This window comes from Apostichopus japonicus, chromosome 11 (genome assembly GCF_037975245.1).
Source record: "Apostichopus japonicus isolate 1M-3 chromosome 11, ASM3797524v1, whole genome shotgun sequence".
NCBI classification, from domain to species: domain Eukaryota; kingdom Metazoa; phylum Echinodermata; class Holothuroidea; order Aspidochirotida; family Stichopodidae; genus Apostichopus; species Apostichopus japonicus.
This window is the reverse complement of record NC_092571.1, coordinates 23,302,001-23,327,465: the sequence shown is the minus strand read 5'-3', so window position 1 is coordinate 23,327,465 and position 25,465 is coordinate 23,302,001. Positions and strand designations below refer to the sequence as shown.

General features: G+C 35.0%; 1 protein-coding gene across 1 annotated transcript; it reads left to right on the top strand.

The window, feature by feature from the left end:
- Positions 1-185: 185 nt before the first annotated feature.
- On the top strand, positions 186-23,628 carry LOC139975778 (tryptophan 2,3-dioxygenase-like). The gene is made up of 10 exons (XM_071983944.1): positions 186-344; positions 12,927-13,078; positions 15,835-15,962; positions 16,505-16,642; positions 18,629-18,739; positions 19,281-19,382; positions 19,780-19,867; positions 21,071-21,211; positions 22,089-22,182; positions 23,134-23,628. Exons 1-10 carry the CDS (start codon positions 334-336, stop codon positions 23,219-23,221), a joined length of 1,053 nt encoding a protein of 350 aa, XP_071840045.1. The 5' UTR covers positions 186-333; the 3' UTR covers positions 23,222-23,628.
- Positions 23,629-25,465: the final 1,837 nt, after the last annotated feature.

Below are 25,465 nucleotides of genomic sequence, written 5' to 3'. Positions count from 1 at the left end.
GAGAAAACTAAAATATCATGTTTGTTTTCAGTCCGTGACAACAGAATGTGTTAAGCTCCTATTGGTTCTTATCCACCAAGTTCGAATATGACCAATGAGAGTCACCGTTACCCAAGGGATGTAATGGTAATGCATATTCATCAAGTCGTATTATAATAAGTCACATGCAAACATTTTTTTTTCTGATTGAACGATAGAGGTGTAATAAACCTTGTTACTGGAGATATTTTAAAAAGCTATGTTTCCAAAGAGATGCTAATAGTCTGCATATCCCTTTTGCTGTTAATGTACCGTACTTCTTCTTAAGTGTTGTTACTCCGATATCACTCCAAAATGGCTGACAGGTATGTTGCAATGAATATTTTTATGTTATCATATTTATCAGTAACATTCAAAGTATGATCACATTCGATAAAGGGCTGTCTGATTATGTTATCGAATATTTTTGGCGAGTTTCCTTTTTCGTCAAGCAGTACTTTATTATTTTAATTTATTCTCAAAGATAAAATATAATATAATTAAAGGCAATTCAAGATATTCGTCAATGAATAAATGTGTTGCTAATAGTTTAATATTTATCCTTAACTCATTGGAGTTTATGTCTAAATTTCCTCAATGTGAGTTTTTTTTTTATCAAAGCACAGTGTCCAATTGGGTCAATTATATGTGTACCGTACGAAATTCGAACATTCGATGAAAGAGTTTTTAAAGGATATGTGACCAGGTGGAATAAAATATGATGTTTCTATATTTCTGAAGTTGTATATTGTAAACTACTTTAAACGTAAGCACTTAATGTTCTGTGCCGTTAAGTTGCTGGCTGCTCATTTTCAACATCTTTTTTTCGATTTTTATGTACAAAGTACCCAAGTGTTGAGATTTCGTTCTACTTTTTAGAGGCATGAATATATTGAATCCCGACTTCTCTTCATTCCAAGTGAATGATTTCGACGACAAATCAGGTGTTCGTGACAGATATTTAAGAACTATTTTAGGCTTTCTTTCGTTAAAGTTCAAAAGTTTAATTTGTGTTTGGAACTTCGTTGAACTCCTACAGTATCATGATTAAGAGAACAAAGTAACATATTTACCGTCAGCTATGAGCAACATGTCGTTGTACTGCTCTGCTTAAAGGTAAACAAAATGATAAATAACAAACAGAACATTTGATCTTGAAAAGAACAGTCCACTCTAAAAATGTATCGCATCATTGGTATAGTCTCTAGAACATGAGAATTCTGTCCCAAAAAAAAAATAAAAAAGTAATGTAAGGTAGAAAAGATGAAAAGTACATAAAAAAGTAATATATTTATCGTCAGCTGTGAGTAACTTGTCGTTGTACCGCTCTGCTAAACGGTAAACAAGTGATACACAACACACAGAATATTTCATCTTGAAACGAGCAGTCCACTCTAAAATGTGTCGTATGTTTTGTATAGTCTCTTGTCTAGAATATCTGATTCAGCGTCCATAGCATATAGTGGTTAGGGTGTCCGCATATAAAGCGGGGAGGCCCGAGTTCGTATCCCGGTGGAGGCTGGAAGTTTTTCCACTGTTCTTGATTTTCCAACTCACTACGATTTCAATTTTATATATGTCCACCTAACATCCACTCTCGTTTTCACATACTGACGAATACTTCCTTCGTCATTATAACCACTCAGTAACACAATTTGTCTAAAGTCCATGCGTTCTTGCAGAACGAAGGAAGAATAACCAAAAAGGATACATTAGTACTTCAGAAGTGATAAATAATAATAATAATAACACACCAACGATGAGGGACTTGTGATACATCATTAAAGGCACGGCGCCTGCCAATATACTGGTTATTGAGCTTCATAAGGATCCACACTTTTACACCAGAGAGTATTTATCCCATCATGCCATGTAAATTGACTTCATTTCACACACAATGTCGTAATGATCTAGGTTTTGTCTAGAGGTGGGACGTTGGAGCCTGGTGATGTGAGGATGGAGTCGGGAACGATTACATAACATCATTGAACCGCATGCGGATGTGTTAAATAATTTAGCGAAATAATAAATTAACCTAGATAAGTGGTTACGAATTCCTTTAGAGGTTCTTTTCAATGATACAGTTCTGAAGTATTTTTTTTTTAAGATAGACTAATGTTAGGAGAAGTCACAGCTCTGGGCATGTTGATCAGTTTGATTCGTGCTCGCATGGTGATATATGCAAAATGTTTTTTTTTTTTTTATAGCGAAGTGCCGATTCTTGCTGCACGTCGAATAGGCTTTACCAATATTTAGGGAGTTGAATACAGTATAAACTATACAGCATAGAAGTATAGCAAATCGCAGCTGATAAAATGAGCTTTAAGCGTTTCCTGTACAAAAGCTAAACAGTACATACCAGGAACTGGAATACAGCCATTACGTAAAAAAAAAAAAAAAAAAAAAAAACTTCAGCAGTTCCTAGTCAAACATACATTGTACATCAATTGTTCTCTGCAATCAGGGAGGTGCTATCCGAATGTCAAAAGCAAAATGAATAGAAATTGAAAGATGACACGGTTTTGATCCTCATAAAATAGTTTTCCCTGTAATCAATATGATACATGACGGATTATATCATGTTGCATTGAAGAGCTGTATCTACATAAGCCTATCTACTTGCGTTATATCAACCTATACAAGAAGACTTAATACTGAATTAATGAACAAGCTAAGTCATGTATAAAGACAATTTTTACTTTCTTCCTTCTCAATATTTGTGATCGACAGACTAAACTTTGTCAGAGTATATATAGTTTCTAAATCAAAATCAAAATAAAATAAAACTGTTAGCAAACTGCTTATCCACTAAGGAGCCTGTGTAATAGAATGTGTAAAAGTAAGTTAGCCTGACGTTTCGATCCTAGCAGGATCCTCTTCAGAGGCTAAATGACAAGTTACGGTAACAGAAGGGACAAAAACACGCACAGAATACAGACAAGTTAATGAGCACGGTGAACACAATGAGATAGATGTAAGGGGATTAGTAGACAAAGGATGGAGAGAAGAAAGAAACGGGGGAAGAGGAGAGGTAGGAGATAAACAGTGAAGGGACAAAGAGAGGATTAAAGGCACAGGGTAGGGAATAAACTGGAGATGGACAAAGACAGAAAGATGTGGAGAAAAAAGGAGGGGAAGAGAGCTATGAGAAGATAAGTGAGGGGGGAGGAAGAAAGGGGAGAAAGGGTGGGGAACAGAGGAAAAGTTAGTCATGTCCTTCCTGAATGTTCAGCCCATGAGGTTGAATGGTATGAAGGCGTTGCATCCAGAGCCTCTCTCTGCTGATTCGTTGCTTTCTACTCACCATCCCTTGTCTACTTATAATCCCCTTTTATCTATCTCATTGTGTTCACCGTGCTCATTAACCTGTCTGTATTCTATATATAGTTTCTGTTATGAAGAAAGGAAGCAAACAATAATGGAGACATTAAATTAAACATTTTGAACCAAACATGATGATCTCTGAATCTAAGCTTATCATTTGAAATTATGAGGGTTCATTAAATATGATTAAGATCTAAGTACTCATTACAAAAAAAATGACGCTTTGTTCAGCTTGCACTCTCAATAAAGTTAGTACGTGTTACATTAACGTTGGATAAGGCGGGTAAAAGGTTTAAACACTTCATACGGAAGGCTTTCCAAGCAAAGAGTTTGAGGGCTCCTCTTGAAAGCAGTGCTTCTCATTAAAGATTACAATACTAAAAATAAATGAAACAACTATTTCGTGTTCTTCTACGTGCAGTCTACAGCATAGCATATGAGGAAAGTGTATACAACACTAGGTCAAAGGTCATTTGACGCCATACTTATTGAGGGTCAAGATGGGTCACATGAATATTCATGAGATGACGTCATCGTCGAAAAATGCATTCATACTTAATGAGGGAGGAGGGTCTAGATTGGTCAAATGAATATTAATGAGATGACGTCATCGCCGGGAAAAAATGAACGATAAAATGTATTGCACTGGAAATTAAGTATACCTCAATGTTAACAATAATAAAACTAATGTGAATTTAAGTAAATATGACTAATAACTAACTAAAAGTGAATAAATAGATAGATAATGTATGCCGAAGAAGTACAGGGCAGAGCTGGAACGTGTTCTTACCTGAGGCGATACACTTGTTTAACTCGCGTGCAAAGCGATTTGGCCACAGTGTGTGATCTGTCACTTGCAGCCCTCTGTGCTGCCTCTCAGGGGCGAAGCGAAGTTTTTTTTTTGTTGGAGGGTGTGGAGAATTTGATTTGCAGACGGATCTGGAAGTGGTGACTGAAATGGGGGAGGGGTCTAAGGGGAGGGGGTGTCCCCCTCCTCTTTGGAAAATTTTAGTTTTGAAACGTCCTTAGATGCAATCTGGTGCATATTTTAAGTCAAATTTGGCACCGTAGAAATAACAACATTCATTGATATACAAGCCAGAAACGTTAAAAATTGTGTACAATTCGTGAGCCGTGTCCTTAAGTTTTCCACGGAGAACGAATGACATCTGCGATGACGTCATTCTGAACAGAGGATAATAACAACACGTTGTCACACGATAGCACGACTCGTGGGCTGTGGCCTATACGGAAGCCTTTAATTCCATTTCTTTCACTGAGTTGCCGGCGATTCTGGCACTCGTCTAGCTGAGCCTGGCTACAGTAGCTATACTGACGGCCGTGACATTATCAGTTATTTGCCGAGAGGTTTTTAACTTGCAGGCGTCGGGTGATTGGATTGGGAATGAGTTTATCAGATGAAGAACTGGAAAATCGAAATAACCGATGAAGAAGCTCCCGTTCTCCTTTTTCTATTCAGCTTTCCTTCTTTCTTCCCCTTCCGCTCTCTTCACCTTTTCTCCTTTTGCCGACAGACCCAAAATTTGCCGACAGCGACCAAATTATTGGGGGGTGTGACACCCCCCACCCCCCCCCCCCCGCTCGCTAGGCCCCTGCACTGCCTCTGTTACTGATCTGGTTCTGCTTATTTAGTTTTATTCTCGTAGTTGTTCACTAATAGTTTGTTTATTGCATGGTTGTGTTTGTATTCACTACTGTTTCATGTTAACTGTCGACGGGAAATAATTTCCGTTTTCTGTTTTCTGAAATGGACAATAAAGTTTCTATCTAAATTAATCTTGTCCTTATGTTTAGCCTGAACAATATACAGAAAGTAGTTGTTCACTAGTAGTGTGTTTATTGTATGGTTGTGTTTGTATTCACTACTGTATTATGTTTACTGTCGACGGGAAATAATTTCCGTTTTCTGTTTTCTGAAATGGACAATAAACTTTCTATCTAAATAAATCTTGTCCTTATGTTAAGCATGAACAATATAGAAACACCGTACAATTAAATGAATGACTTCAGGTCAATCTCCCGAAATGCTTGTCTTTCCTCTAATCCTGTCCTTAATAGATTAGACGGTATGGGCTCTGTGATAGAATGCTCATAAATATGTATATTTCTCATATGTATGATTCTCCTTCCTCATTAAGTATGACGACAATTTTAAAGCGATGAAGTCATCTCGTGATTATTCATTTAACCCATATTGACCCTCATTAAGTATGACGTCATATGACCCTTGACCTAGTCTTATACATACTCTTACTTACCAACTGACGGCATGCTCCTTTTCTCCCTTAGCAACATGAGTTTCATTACTGCGCAGGTGTGAATCTTGCATTACCCGGGTATACACTGTATATATTGAGTCCACTAACCCTAGATTGTAGATATAATCTTAAGTTATTTAAAGCGAAAGTACATCCCAGATTTCATTTCCCTCCCGAACTGAGAGCTGCTAAGTATACTACTCATAACATTACAGGGTGTGCGATTTACTGTGTAGCAACAGGTGATCAACTAGATACTGTTCGACTGGACAAAGTCGTTTCCAAAGTCGAAGTTTGGCATTATAGCGAACTATACTGTAGGCTGCTTAGATGTCATATTTTGGAATATCATGAAAAAGAATGTATAAATATATTGAATTTATATGCAACAGTTTGGATTATCACAACTAACAATATATATATATATATGTCACCAAAAACAGAACTAGTATTGTTCGATATAGTTGACAAACGCCTACAGTGGAATTACGATCTTCCTTACCGGTTTCGAACCTCTGGACATACAATCAGCGTCCATAGCCTAGTTGGTTAGGGTGTCCGCGTACAGAGTGGGAGGCCCGTGGTTCGAATCCCGGTGGAGGCTGAAAGTTTTTTCACTGTTCTTGATTTTCCAACTCATTACGATTTTCATTTATATATATATATTCATTTGCCTTTGTCGTTTACCTCCATTGCATTTATATATATATATATACATAGGTTACAAACGGGTGCGAAAAAGCCAGACAGGGTAATGTGTAAGCTGAGTAGGCCTACTAAGCACCCACGCACGCCTAAGACGTGCTGCAAAAAGAATTAGATAAATTGCAAAGATACTCCACAGTAGGTATTCTCTTTTCTTCCTTTCTAGTATGTATTTATTTTTGGTTGCAATACGAAGTATCTAAACATGCTCCATCTTTCAAGACGTTGCCGCCTGGGAGTCTATAAGGCCTTTGCTCTCTTCTATCCTCTGTACTCCTAGCCAATCGCAAAATTCAGGCCTATCAGAAATACGTTTCTGTGTATCTGATAATATTATCACTTTGAGTCATGGTTCCTCTTTGGAACCCGCCTTCCCCCACCACCCCCCCCTCCCTACCCACCTTCACGCCCACCCTCTTCCACACACATACACGCTTGTGAATACACTATTGTATACAAAACTTCATTAGACCGCTGCATGTGTACATCATCGACATTGTGGGGATTTTTCTTGTTTGATGTCTCACTGGTAATTCCGGGGATTACGCAATTCTACATGCTACTCGCCGTATATACTTCACATGATGCTTATTCACTTGTATTTCAGTTTCGTTTCGCTCTTATTTAAGGAATTCCAGTGTTGTGCCATGAGCATCTTTCTTATATATATATATATATATATATATATATATATATATATATATATATATATATATATATATATATATATATATATATATATATATATAGCTGATTAAGAAAAACAATTTTCAAGACCCTTTCAGACCCGAAGGATCGATCTCCAAAATGATATGTATAACATACTTTTCTAATATAGCATGCCAAGTTGAAAGGATTCGTTTTGAATATTTAAAGTTACATTGAATTAACAGATTAATACGTGTAGAAACTAAAATAGCTGTTTTTTTTTTTAATAAAAACTCTTTTTATAAAAATAAAAAACTCTTCTCCTAATAAACATGCAATTTACGTCAGTTGAAAATACTGATTTCTATATGGGTGCAGTTTACACCTCTGTTAGAAGCAACTTAAAGTTTGAGTAAATAGAGTATATAAGATATCTGCAACCAATAAACATCTCCATTTGTTTGTAAACTTAATAAATTGATCCAATATGTAGTTAGAAGATTGAAGGATAACCATTCTTGACATTTTAAATGAATTTATGATATTGTCAAATTAAACTACCTACTATTTACTGAGTAAATACTTTTGGTGAATATGTGTTATTGAATTTCAATATAGTATAAATAGGCGTCAACTCATAAAATATGTTAGGATTGCGTGTCAAATATAACAATAAAAGTCGTCTGAAGTAGTCTCAAGTTTGAGATTCTTGAAATAATTTCAATCTGGATAAATGATATTGCCAAAATGAAAGCTAAATATATAAAGCCAGTTTGATGGATGAGAGGGTATAAACCTGAGTCAGACGTGAATGACCTACAAAGCAAACAAGTTAAACCTTGCGACATATTAATAACTAAAACCTATTCGCTGAATTGTACATGACAATCTACTAAATAACTGAGAGATTGTAAATATATTCCTTTATTTTTAACGCTTTAATGATAATATTAATCGTCTATCGCCTTGTTTTAGACTCATTAAGATTACCTGTTTGAGTATATAAGTGAGGTTAATTACCATTAGTAATGGTGAATTGTTTATCTTAACTGATAATATGGACTGTTGTTACTGATAAACGATGGCATAATGATTTTGGGCTGATACGGGTATCTTTATTGTTGATGAACGGTCAGTTTGCTAGGTTAAGGGACCCTCAACTGATGTTTATAGATAAATTAGAGACCAAATCTGCAATGTCTGACATGTATTTACCTTGCATTAATACTTGTTAAAAATGCTCGGATCTGATTGGCCCGTTGTTGTCAGCGTTAACCTGTGGAGAATGTACGCTAAACTCACCGGTGGATTAATAGGTTCCCGGATCAAACTTCCGCCAGGAGTCAATACTCTTGACCTATTCGAAAATCGCTACAGTGCAGTGGTGATGTGCGGAGTCTTCCGTGGATTTGGTATTTCTGGTGTGTGAACTTGGGAAAAGGGGTTTGTTTCTGTTCTTAACTTGGTTTCGAAACAACTTTGTTCGTCATGGTACTGCAATGTAGTCGAATGGGTGCCTTTGCCTATACCTCAGTATTGAGAAAGTGGTCAGATGCTGGGGTATACACTTTCGTCCGTCGGATGGGGACGTTAAATGGCGGCCCGGGAGCAGGAATGGGAGCCAAATCACACCCTTGCCTCGTGATCCTCTGAACACTTTTCGAAAAGAGTAGGCTTGAAATAAGCCGGTGTTCATCCACGATAAAACAAATTAAGGTACTGTAATGATTCCTGATCCCTGGGTCTCTAAACTAAGCTAATATATGTTGAAAAACCATAAGAATTATCTCGGCAAGCTACATCCCGATCCCGAAAAGCTGCCTAAACTAATTCCAAAGCAAACGAATCACCAAGGGTGCATGGACCCCAAGGGGCGGAGGGTTAATCCCGCCCCACCCCCGCCCCTTTACTTCAAACGAGAAAAAATAAGAATGGTAATAGAAAGAAAATAATAAACCAGATCTGAATCACACAAAATGCCTGACATTTCCGATATATGGGGTACATCGAGGCATGTAAAGACCTCAGTTTAACAGCAACTGAATCACCTCTGGCGTATCGACTGTAAGAAATGAGTCTTACGTCATTTCTCCACGTTCATTGACATCCATGTTAATGAAGGGAACCACAGTTAACAATCTCAACGCATTGATTATTGGGAAGCTTTTAAAATGTAGTCGCAACACCACCGTACTGATTGCGTGCGTTGCTATGTGGCTCTCTTCGTTTATATCCCAGGTTCACCACGTGACCTTTAACATCTTCATTTGCGAACATCATCGAACTGGTATATTCAGATTTCAAAATTGAAGGGATCGCTGCTCATATCTTCTCAAATCTTGGGACAATTTAGATTAATTTTCTGTTTACATTATCCTAACGTTTCATTAATATTTTTTACTGAATGTCAATATAGTATTCACTATAAATAGGCGTCAACTCACAAAATATGTTAGGGTTGCGTGTCAAATATAACGATAAAGTGGTCCTTATAGTGGTCTCAAGTTTGAGATTCTTGACATTTTAATCTGGAAGAATGATATTGCCAAAATGAAAGCTATGTTCCTCGCTCATTTATCTATGTCAAAATATATAGAGCCAGTTTGATGGATGAGAGGGTATAAACCTGAGTCAGAAGTGAATGACCTACAAAGCAAACAAATTAAACTCTGCGACATGTTAATAACTGAAACCTATTAGTTGAATTATTGTACTTGATAGGTTACTAAATAATTGAAAGATTAAAAATATATTCCTTTATTTTAAACGCTTTAATGATGATATTAACCGTCTACCGTTTTGTTCTAAAGTCATTAACATCAGCTGTTTGAGTATATAAGTGAGTTTAATTACCATTAGTAATGGTGAATTGTTTATCTTAACTGATACTATGGACTTTTGTTACTGATAAAAGATGGCAATTATGATTTGGGTTGAAATGGATATCTTTGGCTCGTAAGATTGCGTTTAACACTTAACATGGACGTATTTTTCACATGATATCAGTTGAAAGCAGGAAGTTGGTTTAGAAGAGAGATAAGCCTAATGAGTTATACCATCCCCATAGGGAATAGCAAACCATCACCGCGGCAAAGACATGTTAAATTATCTTATCTTATCTTATCCCCGTATACTTTATCTGGATCTATATAGTTTACTCAGAACCGATATCCGAATGTGCAAACTGACATTGTTCCGTTGCGTAGTAAATGATGCACAACGGTAATGGAATGTAAATGTACTTTCACATAAAGGTTAATTAATGGGTGGTAAGTCTTTATACCTATACCATTAAACACAGTTTTTTCTTAATGAACGTTATGAAAATGTGAAAAAGTACGTTCAACTGTTAATCTGCAACGAATAGCGAATTACAGGATACTTTTATGTTAATAACGTGCTGTTACTTTACAAAACTGGCAATAAACGTTAACTAAAGATAAATGATTCTCTTGACCTATTCAAATATCGCTGCAGTATAGTGGTGATGTGCGGAGTCATCCGTGGATTTGGTACTTCTGGTTTGTGAACTTGGGAAAAGGGGTTTGTTTCGTTCTTAACTTGGTTTCGAAACAACTTTGTTCGTCATGGTACTGCAATGTAGTCGAATGGGTGCCTTTGCCTATACCTCAGTATTGAGAAAGTGGTCAGATGCTGGGGTATACACTTTCGTCCGTCGGATGGGGACGTTAAATGGCCGCCCGGGAGCAGGAATGGGAGCCAAATCACACCCCTGCCTCGTGAGCCTCTGAACACTTTCCGAAAAGAGTAGGCTTGAAATAAGCCGTTGTTCATCCACGATATAACAAATTAAGGTACTGTAATGATTCCTGATCCCTGGGTCTCTAAACTAAAAAAATATATGTTGAAAAACCATAAGAATTATCTCGGCAAGCTAAATCCCGATCCCGATAAGCTGCCTAAACTAATTCCAAAGCAAACGAATCACCAAGGGTGCATGGACCCCAAGGGGCGGAGGGTTAATCCCGCCCCACCCCCGCCCCTTTACTTCAAACGAGAAAAAAATAAGAATGGTAATAGAAAGAAAATAAAAAACCAGATCTGAATCACACAAAATGCCTGACATTTCCGATATATGGGGTACATCGAGGCATGTAAAGACCTCAGTTTAACAGCAACTGAATCACCTCTGGCGTATCGACTGTAAGAAATGAGTCTTACGTCATTTCTCCACGTTCATTGACATCCATGTTAATGAAGGGAATCACAATTAACAATCTTAACACATTGATTATTGTGAAGCTTTTAAAATATAGTCCCAACACCACCGTACTGATTGCGTGCGTTGCTATGTTGCTCTCTTCGTTTATATCACAGGTTCACCACGTGACCTTTAACATCTTTATTTGCGAACATCATCGAACTGGTATATTCAGATTTCAAAATTGATCGCTGCTCAAATCTTCTCAACTATTGGGACACTTCTCGGCCTTTTGGCTAAGATCATGTGTAGTATATGGTCCCTTCGAGGGGAATGGTGATGCACACCCGGCGAGATTTACACAGTCACAGTCCCGATGCAAAGGGACTGGGGTTGAGAGCGGATCAGTCGTTCGGTAGTTTGGTTCTCGTGCCCAGGTTCTTTCCTGGGCGACCTTTCCTTAAAAAAAAAAAACTATTGGGACACTTAAGATTACTTTTCTGTTTACATTCCCATGACGTTTCATTAATATTATTTAGTAAATGTCAATAAAGTATTCACTATAAATAGGTGTCAACCAACAAAATATGTTAGGATAGCGTGTCAAATATAACAATAAAGTGGTCTTAAGTAGTTTCAAGTTTGAGATTCTTGACATTTCAATCTGGATAAATGATATTGCCAAAATGAAAGCTAAATATATAAAGCCAGTTTGATGGATGAGAGGGTATAAACCTGAGTCAGAAGGGAATGACCTACAAAGCAAACAAGTTAAACCTTGTGACATATTAATAACTAAACCCTATTCGCTGAATTGTACATAACAGGTTACTAAATAATTGAGAGATTGTAAATATATTCCTTTATTTTTAACGCTTTAATGATGATATTAACCGTCTACCGTTTTGTTCTAAAGTCATTAACATCAGCTGTTTGAGTATATAAGTGAGTTTAATTACCATTAGTAATGATGAATTGTTTATCTTAACTGATACTATGGACTTTTGTTACTGATAAAAGATGGCAATTATGATTTGGGTTGAAATGGATATCTTTGGCTCGTAAGATTTGCGTTTAACACTTAACATGGACGTATTTTTCACATGATATCAGTTGAAAGCAGGAAGTTGGTTTAGATGAGAGATAAAGCCTAATGAGTTATACCATCCCCATTAAGAATAGCAAACCATCACAGCGGCAAAGATATGTTAAATTATCGTCCTGATCTTATCCCCCGTATACTTTATCTGGATCTATATAGTTTACTCAGAACTGATATCCGAATGTGCAAACTGACATTGTTCCGTTGCGTAGAAAATGATGCACATCGGTAATGGAATGTAAATGTACTTTCACATAAAGGTTAATTAATGGGTGGTAAGTCTTTATACCTATACCATTAAACACAGTTTTTTCTTAATGAACGTTATGAAAATGTGAAAAAGTGCGTTCAACTGATTATTAATAGCGAATTACAGGATACTTTTATGTTAATAACGTGCTGTTATTTTACAGAACGGGCAATAAATGTATAACTAACGATAAATGCACATGCTAATTAACGTGTCCCAATATTTTAGCCTTACAAAACTGTTGTATTGTACACACGGTCGGCCACAGTAATATTACGTTAAGTTTCACCCTTAATATTACGTTTTTTATTTACAGTATGTACTTTGTTAAAATTCATAGCTTTCATCCTATAGTCTCCTAGGGTTGACCCGTGTTTTATTTATACTGTATTGTATAGCCAATTTAAACCCTTTTCTCAACTTATGCACTTCTAACAGCAAAGTAAAGGAGGCTAAGCCGCAGAAGATATTGGTTTACAAAGATTATTTGCAACTCGATAACAAGATTTTGAATGCTCAGGATCGAGAAAGCGGAAGGGATGGGGATCCACCTCACCACGACGAGATGTTCTTCATTATAGTACATCAAGGTAACGATTCACAAGTATACGTGTAATCATTAGAGAGACCATATCGAGGTATATAAGACATTCAGTACATCAAGGTAACGATTCACAAGTATGCGTGTAATCTTTAGAGAGACCATATCGAGGTATATAAGACATTCAGTACATCAAGGTAACGATTCACAAGTATGCGTGTAATCTTTAGAGAGACCATATCGAGGTATATAAGACATTCAGTACATCAAGGTAACGATTCACAAGTATGCGTGTAATCTTTAGAGAGACCATATCGAGGTATATCAGACATTCAGTACATCAAGGTAACGATTCACAAGTATGCGTGTAATCATTAGAGAGACCATATCGAGGTATATAAGACATTCAGTACATCAAGGTAACGATTCACAAGTATGCGTGTAATCTTTAGAGAGACCATATCGAGGTATATAAGACATTCAGTACATCAAGGTAACGATTCACAAGTATGCGTGTAATCATTAGAGAGACCATATCGAGGTATATAAGACATTCAGTACATCAAGGTAACGATTCACAAGTATGCGTGTAATCTTTAGAGAGACCATATCGAGGTATATAAGACATTCACTACATCAAGGTAACAATTCACAAATATAACTATTATCATTATAGAGAGACCATATCGAGGTATATAAGACATTCAGTACATCAAGGTAACGATTCACAAGTATGCGTGTAATCATTAGAGAGACCATATCGAGGTATATAAGACATTCAGTACATCAAGGTAACAATTCACAAATATAACTATTATCATTATAGAGAGACCATATCGAGGTATATAAGACATTCAGTACATCAAGGTAACGATTCACAAGTATGCGTGTAATCTTTAGAGAGACCATATCGAGGTATATAAGACATTCACTACATCAAGGTAACAATTCACAAATATAACTATTATCATTATAGAGAGACCATATCGAGGTATATAAGACATTCAGTACATCAAGGTAACGATTCACAAGTATGCGTGTAATCATTAGAGAGACCATATCGAGGTATATCAGACATTCAGTACATCAAGGTAACGACTCAAAAGTATGCGTGTAATCATTAGAGAGACCATATCGAGGTATATCAGACATTCAGTACATCAAGGTAACAATTCACAAGTATAACTATTATCATTATAGAGAGACCATATCGAGGTATATCAGACATTCAGTACATCAAGGTAACGACTCAAAAGTATGCGTGTAATCATTAGAGAGACCATATCGAGGTATATCAGACATTCAGTACATCAAGGTAACAATTCACAAGTATAACTATTATCATTATAGAGAGACCATATCGAGGTATATCAGACATTCAGTACATCAAGGTAACAATTCACAAGTATAACTATTATCATTATAGAGAGACCATATCGAGGTATATAAGACATTCAGTACATCAAGGTAACAATTCACAAATATAACTATTATCATTATAGAGAGACCATATCGAGGTATATAAGGCATTCAGTACATCAAGGTAACGACTCAAAAGTATGCGTGTAATCATTAGAGAGACCATATCGAGGTATATAAGACATTCAGTACATCAAGGTAACAATTCACAAATATAACTATTATCATTATAGAGAGACCATATCGAGGTATATAAGGCATTCAGTACATCAAGGTAACAATTCACAAATATAACTATTATCATTATAGAGAGACCATATCGAGGTATATAAGACATTCAGTACATCAAGGTAACGACTCAAAAGTATGCGTGTAATCATTAGAGAGACCATATCGAGGTATATAAGACATTCAGTACATCAAGGTAACAATTCACAAATATAACTATTATCATTATAGAGAGACCATATCGAGGTATATAAGACATTCAGTACATCAAGGTAACGACTCAAAAGTATGCGTGTAATCATTAGAGAGACCATATCGAGGTATATAAGACATTCAGTACATCAAGGTAACAATTCACAAATATAACTATTATCATTATAGAGAGACCATATCGAGGTATATAAGACATTCAGTACATCAAGGTAACGACTCAAAAGTATGCGTGTAATCATTAGAGAGACCATATCGAGGTATATAAGACATTCAGTACATCAAGGTAACAATTCACAAATATAACTATTATCATTATAGAGAGACCATATCGAGGTATATAAGACATTCAGTACATCAAGGTAACGACTCAAAAGTATGCGTGTAATCATTAGAGAGACCATATCGAGGTATATAAGACATTCAGTACATCAAGGTAACAATTCACAAATATAACTATTATCATTATAGAGAGACCATATCGAGGTATATAAGACATTCAGTACATCAAGGTAACGACTCAAAAGTATGCGTGTAATCATTAGAGAGACCATATCGAGGTATATAAGACATTCAGTACATCAAGGTAACAATTCACAAATATAACTATTATCATTATAGAGAGACCATATCGAGGTATATAAGGCATTCAGTAAACGATTCACAAGTTTGCATGTAATCATTAGAGCGACCATATCGAGGTATATAAGACATTCAGTACATCAAGGTAACGATTCACAAGTATGCGTGTAATCATTAGATTTTATTAGATATTATTTTCAAGTTATGCCTATGCTTGATTGTATTTCACTTGGCAAACTTACTGATATAACAAAGTTATGTATGTTACGGTCATTGACATTTTACCTTCAAGTGGCTAAATGTCCTTTTGTAACATTTTAATAACTGGAAAATGCTGCATATATATATGCTGTTGTTTGTTTTCAGTGTATGAACTTTGGTTCAAATCCAACATACACGATTTACGGTCAGTGATGGATTCGCTCAAGAACGTGGAGCTTGTCAAGTTGAATCGTGTAAACGAAAAGATGACACGGATGACATCAATCATGAAGGTAGCAAACCAATCATACTCATACACCCAATCGCTTGCAAACGTTTTGTTACTACCGATGCTGTTAAGCCCTCGGCTGCCGTTAGGTTTCGCTCAAACTTCATTGTTTGAGATTTTTTGTCGTGTGTGAACTTCATTTAGAAGTTCGCTAAGCAGCTTTAGGGTCTTCGCCTTCTAACCCGGAAAAGAAATATCACAAATGCACCACTGTAATCTATTACGAAACCTAATTATATCCTGTCTCGGGCTCCCCCCCCCCCTCTCTCACTCCCCCCTCTCTCCTCCCTCTCTCATTCCATTCTGCACCTAGTCCTATATGTGTCTGACATGATCATATCGTATTTGTGTACTTAAAATGATAAAAAGTCAGTTTTGAAATAAAAATTCAATATAACTTATATGAAGAGACAGCGTCAAGTAATTTTACAAATGATCAAACATTAGAAACAATCAATTTTGAAACAATACGCAATATTGGTACATTATATATACATATAGGTAAATTTGATTGCATTTTTTTTTTAAATTATTTTATATCATAAGATTTGTGTAGATCAATTGCATACTCTGGAGACCCTCAATCCAGCCGAGTTTATGGGATTCCGAAGCTATCTCTTCCCTGCATCGGGATTCCAAAGTTACCAGTTTCGAATTTTTGAGAACACATTCGGATTGAAGCACGTAAGTACATGTATAATTCAGTTTCACGATGCGAACCATTCTATAAAATAGTAAGCATGTTTTATCTACATTGATTCAATCACTATTGCATGTGGTTTTGGCAAATCGAAATGTCGTTTCTTTCATCAATTAAGTTTAACAATGCAAACCATTGTTGTCTCTCTGCAGTCTGAGAATCGCTGAAATTAGTTTGGATCCATATTAGCTTGCGACCCTTCACTTGTAAAACGTGCGACTACTTTCGTTGTTTAAATATTAGACATACCTCGTGAACTACTGATCCTTTCCCACTGTTAATATTATCTCAATCGCTTTTCTATGGGGTTATTTTCCACTTAGACATTGTGTAAATATTATATATATATATATCTGTCTACCAGATGGAGTTTTTCATAGAACATCAAAATATTAACGTAAACTTCATATACTGCAAGAGAGGGGTGAAGTTCCACTAATCTCAATATCGTTATGATCATTACAAATATATATATATATATATATACATATATATATATATATATATATATATATATATATATATATATATATATATATATATATATATATATATATATACATATATATATATATATATATATATATATATATATATATATATATATATAAAGGAATGCCACTAAAATACAATTTAAGGATGAATGTAGACACTTGAAATTAATTTGTATATCTTGTAGACTGTTAAATACCACTGCTATGCAGTTTTCATGTTGTATTTGGGTGGTATGCAGTTCTCTTACCACTCTTAAAACTGCTTTGAAAAACGTATTATTTTAGACTCGCTTTTACTGTGTAATTGACTGTGTTTTAACTTTTATTATGCATAGATACTACGTTTGGAACTATTTACTGAATTCTCCATTTTTTAACTACGTTTAGGGTTCTATTAATATCGTTTAGTATTGGGTGTTTAATACTATCTATTTTAGGCTTGTACAATAATTGTCTTACTGTACTATAGTTTCTCATACTCATTTATATTTAAACATTGACTATGATTTAATCTATTTTACTATTTATATACTTCTGAATTTGTTTTGGACTATATGCGTTTTGGGCTTTTTTATATTTTTTTAGTATCGTCTAGTACGGGTGTTTTTTTTTATATTGTTGCTTTTGGCTTTTACATTTTTTGCCTAATTGGTTCTATATTTTTTACTATTTGTTTTTAAGGTTTTACATTTGTAAAGCTCTTTGAGCAGCTGTGCTGATTATGCGCTATATAAATATTATTTATTACTTATTAATATTTCTATAACACTTTTTAATTTTTGAGAAATGTCCCCTTGTGCAGCATGAGGATTATCAATCCAAGTGACTAGACTATATAAACTAACACACAGACCATTACGTCATTTCCTCAACTACAACACAAAACTCAGTTGGACAACATCAGACTTTTTCATTGTCATTCAATGACAATGAATGTTTACAATGTAGTACAATTATTTCAAGGACAAGTCGTGTTGAATATCATACAAGGGGAATGGTAGAGTTATCAGTATTCATAAACCAATGGATCAATATTAACTTTAAGGTCGGCCCTGAGAAGTTGACGGATTCATCAACTTAGCCTTAAAGGAACAATCCAGAAATTTAATACTTTTAAAATATCAATCAATCTTGAAAACCAGAAGATAGCTGTGAGAGTATTGCTTGCAAATCAAACGTTTTGACTTTTCTTGGACTATAACATATCAACGCTAGCATTCTCCATAAAGTCATCCTTTGAAACCAAATGCCGATGGTAACAATGTGATACCTATTTAACATGATTGAAATAAGTTAACTAAAACATACTCGCAGTCAGAACGTAAAACAGGTTATAGTAAAAAAATACAAAAGCACGTGACCTTTAGAAAATAGTTAATGGATTAAGTTAATGAATTAAAAAAAGAATTATCTTTCTCTTCGAGATGATAACTTCCAGTCATAAAAAAAAATGATTTGATTTTCTTCCTTTTCCAGAAATCTCGCAGCGAGTTTGGACGCCAGCATTACAAGCAAGACCATCCTAAAGATATTTTAAAGCAGATTGATACTTCGGAGGAAGAAAAGACATTTGTGGATGTTCTTGAGGTAAATAATACGCTAGTTCGGAGTTAAAACATGGATATGATTCTATACACATCCATGAATAAACAAGCAGACAACATGTTACGCCTATATTTTGTGTTTAGTTGTGTCAGTTTGGCAAAATAAATGCACTCGTATAGTAACTAATCATAAGTGAGATGAAGATAATATTGACATATGAATTACTGCCAATAAACTATATCTCTTCCTACTCTTGCTTACTCCTTCCTTGGCTTTGAGACCCACGTAGAAATTTCAACCTGCGTTTGCTTAGTGATTTCTATCCAACTGTCACAATATGAAAGTAAAGGTTAAGTATAAACAATTAAATATAATACAATAGGCTATACTAAAAGAGCATGCGCATAAGCTCTCGGTTGTTTGTTTCTTCTTGTTGTTGAACTTTCAGGGTGTGGGGTGTATTCTCTTCTGTTCTTTTGTTTCGAATCGATTATTGATGCTTTAGGGTAAAATTTGTCGCAAAGGGTTGTGTTAAAAATGTATGCAAATCACGCATATACATGCATTTTTTTTTTCTTCACAGAGCTGGCTTGCGAAGGTGTTCAGGGAGGAACCACAGTCGAAAGTATTCTGGGAAAAGTTCGAAAAGGGTGTCAAGGGGACCATTGAGGACATCAAATCAAAGGTATATAGTACTTATTGTTTCTCTTACAAAGCACATTCTAGATTTGATATCTTTATAACTTTAATATACACCTCGGCAGAAAAACACGTTGCATACCTATTATCTTTGGAGTTTGTGAATCAGCATATAATAACAAATTAAGGGATCATCTGCTCCTTGAAGACACAAACATCATCTTGCAGCAATGTCATAGGTAAAGTCTATAAATTTTGACATATGTTGTATATATATAAATATATATATATATATATATATATATATATATATATATATATATATATATATATATATTGCCGTAAGGAAAGACAATTATAGTGACTTTAAGCTATTTGGGTTTATCTGGTAAATTCCAGCAGTGCTGCCAATACGTTCCTTCTTTATGTTTTATTCTGAATAGAACAAGAGTCCTGAAGAAGAACAGAAAGCCGTCGCTATTTGGCAGAGTGTCATCAAGAAGGAATTGCATGACAAGAAAATCATAGACGGTAAGTTATTATAAAATCTGCAGACAGAATCACGTAGCATTGGGCATGACTGTTACTAAGTAGTCTAATGTAACCTGTTATTCCCCACATATAGTTGGGCATGGTGAAAATTAATACCATCAATGCAACTTACACTTATCTTGCGTCATACTTTCATTGTGTTACTTTTTGTACTTTTCATTCGACTGCCAAGTATTGCTGACGAAGGTCCCAGGGGGACCGAAAATCCCAATATATTTTCTAAAACTTTACTCCTTATTTGTCAATTATGAGTCATATCTTATTTCTCTGGTTTTCTCTATTAATATTTTCTTTTGGAGTAAACGTGGATTTTCGTTATATATATATATATATATATATATATATATATATATATATATATATATATATATATATATATATATATATATATATATATATATATATATATATATAAATATATATATATATATATATATATATATATATATATATATATATATATTAAGAGTTGATTGACAACTTCTGAGTCATATTTCAAACCTTGTCGATCAAACTACAGGTGTAAACCATTCCCATAGCTTATCATTAACTCTTTGTTTACGAAAGTTAAAACTCGTGTTTATATAGTTATGGGTGTGTAACTTTCATCACGTGCATGGGTTAATGTATATATGATTATAATGGTTTTAATGGGTCAATATTTTATCTCATAAATATATACTGTATACTCAAAGAATCAAAAGGGCACTGACCAAGTGAGCATACGATTCCACCTATAGCATCATGACACAAGAGAGGGTAGGGTGTGTGAGTGTTGAAATTAGCGCCATCTCTGAGTGGTCGGGGGGGGGGGGTGGCGTTTGTCGGGAAAATTTTCCCAGTTATCATCAGGACGATACTTCAAGGAGATGGTCGTGCAGAATATGTTATAGTGTGTTTTAGCATCCATGACCCTATATGGTTCTGACGCAGCACTTTGTCGACGTACATCGTATGACGTCATGGAACTGTACGTTATGGAAAATCCTAGTGACAATTATTATACCTATAACGGGGAAAAGAATTACCGGTATCTTCAGAATGCATTTCTCTTATAAGACAACATTATACAGATGACTAATTTGCAGTCAGAACTGAAGTTATATTTACAATTGAGAATAAACACAGAATAATGTTTTGACGTTAAACCTTTGTTTTATTTTTTGTTTGTTTCTTTGTTAGGTCATAGAAAGATGTCATTTGATGCATGGCGAGGAGCTCTCATGATAACATATCTTAGAAACCGACAAGAGAAGTACGCAGTAGCACACAACTTCTTGAACCTTGTCAGAGATGCCGACAACTTACTGATGAAGTGGAGATGTAAGTTTAAGAGGGTATCCTTCTGTAAGATGTTCCTTAAACTTCTCCGTTTTATACCGATTTGTTAAAAACTACTTAGATTGAGTTTCTTCCAAAACTCAACCGATTTTGTTTGCAAATCAATATAGGCGTAAGTGTGTTACACTAAACTGAAGTCAACCCCCTCCCCCCTCCCCTTCCCCACATTCCTCCACCCTACTAGTACTACTCTTCCAAATAATGTACACTACTCTTCAAATCAATACTAAAACAGTTTGTTTACCTGCCCAAAAATAAACAAATATTACTTGTTTTGATGTTCATTTAAGTTCCATTTACGTATTCTAATATACTATAATTAAGCAACTCCAAATAGCTGTATACAAGATAGATCATAACACTATCAATATAACATGTATGGCTCTCTGTGAAATCATATGAGATGTTACGACCCTTCAAATGGTATCAAATGATATATTGAATTGCACGTGACTGCATGCATGCATGGTTGACATTTAACCTTCATAACACTTTCTCGTATAATAATGTCAACTGATATGGGAGTTGTTCCAGTTTTGTCTTTAAAGAGACACACATACTTCCCGTATACACACACACACCCACGCACATATACACATATATATATATATATATATATATATATATTTATATATATATATATATATATATATATATATATATATATATATGTATATGTATATATATATATATATATATATATATATATATATATATATATAACACATCAACAGTACAACAGCACATCATACTATACACTGCGTAGGCTATACTGAAAGTATGACAAATTCAATTTACCTTTGGAAAGCAACGTCAAGATATAACGAAATTATTAACGTATTCCTGACATCGATTTCAGATCACCACGTGCAGATGGTACACCGACAAATCGGAGACAAAGCTGGTACAGGAGGTACCACATCTGGTTACAGCTACCTCAAATCCACTGTTGGGTTCGTAAAATATTTGGGCTTTTCTTCGTACGAAGTCACTGCAAAATATTCTGCATGCAGTTTACGTCACAATTCTCTTACACTTTCTATACCGAGTCTGTTATCAACATTGTTGTATTGATACACAATATAACGTAGAATTCAAATTTTGAGCAGGGATGTGTTAGTACGAGCAGGGATGTGCTAGTTTGAGCAAAGATGTGTTAGTATGAGCGGGATGTGTTAGTATGAACGGGGATATGTTAGTATGAACAAGGATGAGTTAGTATGCACAATGACGTGTTAGTATATGAACGGGGATATGTTAGTCTGAGCAAGGATGTGTTAGTATAGGTGGACGGGGGTGTGTCATTATGAGGGGATATTTGTTACTATGAGCAACAGAGGTGTTGAGGTGTTAGTTTAAGTGGAGGTGTGTTACTGTAAGAGAGGATATGTGTTAGTATGAGCAAGGAGGTGTTAGTATAAGTGGCCGGGATGTGTCATTATGAGGGGATATTTGTTAGTATGAGCAACATAGGTGTTGGTTTAATTGGAGATGTGTTACTAAGAGAGGATATGTGTTAGTTTGAGCAAGGAGGTGTTATTATAAGTAGAGATGTGTTATTAAGAGCGGATATGCGTTAGCATGAGCAACAGATGTATAGGATGTATGGGGTATTGGATTGCACTATACGAATGTTTACTACCTCGTGACAACGGTGATGGGAAAATAAAAAGGAATTTCGTTCATGTTGCTTGTTATAATGTTGTATCATTGTTTAGGATCTCTCTTGCCATGGTGGTAATTTATATTCCTGCAGTATTGCATGGTAGAACATGAGTAACTACTACATTTTCACACAAGAAAACAAAGTGTCATATAGTCTTCCTTACGTTACCGTCATCTTGTAATATGTTCTGTCGTCATAAAAGAGGATTCAAAATATGTATTTCTATTTATTTCGATAGGGATCAATATCGAGTGTTCAAGGATCTGTTCGACTTCCATGGATTCTTGTTGGAACCAAAACATCTACCAGATTACTATGACCTTTAATGTGTCTTATCAGATTAGGCTAGCAGATCATATGACCAGTTGTTAGCAGTTAACTTAACTATGAACTATAGTTTATCCACATGATTAAAATTATCTGTAATAGATCGATCAGTATTATTTCATCAGTAAGGTATCCATCAATCTACCAGATTACTATGACCTTTAATGTGTCTTATCAGATGAGCCTAGCAGATCATATGACCAGTTGTTAGTAGTTAACTATAAACTATCTTGTATCCACATGATTAAAATTAGCTGTAATACGATCGATCAGTATTGTTTCATCAGTAATATATCCATCTATCTACCAGATTACTATGACCTTTAATGTGTCTTATCAGATTAGCCTAGCAGATCATATGACCAGTTGTTAGCAGTTAACTATAAACTATCTTTTATCCACATGATTAAAATTAAATAGATCAGTAATGTATCCATCTATCTACCAGATTACTATGACCTTTAATGTGTCTTATCAGATTAATTCTAGCAGATCATATGAGTCAATGAGTATCTTGGGTTTTAACTTTAAATAGTACTATAGCAGGTCTCGTCTATTTCCAAATACAAATTTGTAGGATGAAAAATGGAGGTAGAACAATCATTCTTGGTATGTCATGGTGTTGCATATTTCTATTGTTGACTCGTGCGTATAAACTCATGTTTTCAAACTGACAATTCCCATGTGGAAAACAATCGTATTAATATACTATATATATATACTGGGTTTAGGAATATTTTGGGATCTGCAACTACAACATGGAATACCTTCTTTGTTTAAAGGCTACCGTGATACAGGTTTGACGGTTGAGGTACTTGTGACGTTGGCATTTGATAGGACAACCCACTTTAAGTTTAATCCCTCTTAATGAACTTTCCAGAAACAGGGCTAGGGTAATTTGTCTTGGTTTCTTTGTCATTTTTGGAGGTGGAGGGGGGGGGGGGGAAGGGTCGTATTGCCTTAATTGGTTCGATTAAGATTACTTGTAATTTATCTGTTATTGTTTCATTGCATATAATCCATCATTCGTATGATATACATTTTGTGTTGGTTATAATGAAAGTTCACCAGAAAGTTCTGTGTTAACATGTTATCAACTATCTAGTTCTATAAGCTAAAGTTCCTTGACAGGATGAAGACTGCTTGTAAGACAGATAGAGAGTAATTCATACAAGGTTTCTCCTTGGTATAAAATTCCATGTTTCTGGACTCTGAACGTATTTTTGATTATTACTTTAACTGTATCTTGTTAGGCTTTTAGAGGTATAGAGAACCAATGATTTAGTTCACCATGTGTTTTGTCTTTAATATTGATTCATTCTGATTTATTTCTAAGAAGTTACTCTACGTCACAGATGGTACCCCATCTTAAAGTAGTTGAATATTGTGCTTACTATTTAGCTTGCTTTATATGCCATGTCCTTACACTGTGCGTAGGCATGCATTTGTAACTCTCTTAGAATATTTGTTTTTAGAGGATAGAATTAGGTTAATGCAATCTTTTGGCAAAACTTTCTTGCTCTGCTGCATAAGACCATTAACATATCTGTTGTAATCAATCATTCAGATTTTCCAACACAGTTGATAGTTTAATTGTATTTTCGGCTCAACTTGTATTCCCTTGTGAATAAAATAGTGAAAGTGGTTACATATTTGTTGTAGTAACTGGTATAAAGGCAAGTTTATAGTGATATATATTATCTGCTATTGTTATTCGTGATATAGTTATGCCTGATTATTGTAATTGTTTGTCTTTCGAAGTTGATTGTTTCTATTAATATTTTGTAATTCTCTTTCAGGAAATTTACCCAATAAATATGCATCCAAAAACAACCTGCTAATTAGTCACTCTCTTTCTGATTTCTTTGTGTCAGTTTGTAACGTCACACACTAAACATTGGACGTTTTAATACCCAAACCATGTCTTAGTTTTGTTGGGAAGTAATGGCACAGGATTTTTGTTTAAAGAACCTTCACAGAATTTGTCAATTTATCCTCTAATACAGCCAAGAACTAATTTCAGAAAAGTTTTGAGAACCATTCGTGTTTTTTTTTAATTTTTTGTCCAAACTGTGGCATAATTTGACATTAACATACAAACGTTGCACCCCTATATACCCTATCAATACAAAGGGAAACAGGGTATTTGAAAAAGGGCTAACTGGGCTACAAGAAGAGAGATAACGCTACTGTGTTCAAAGAAACTGTAGATTAAAAGTCAACAGCTATGTTAGCCTTACAAT

Coding starts and splice junctions, on each gene's coding strand:
- LOC139975778 (XM_071983944.1), top strand. Junction 15,963..16,504: donor GGATGACATCAATCATGAAG/GTAGCAAACCAA, acceptor TTATATCATAAG/ATTTGTGTAGATCAATTGCA. Junction 22,183..23,133: donor TACCTCAAATCCACTGTTGG/GTTCGTAAAATA, acceptor TTATTTCGATAG/GGATCAATATCGAGTGTTCA.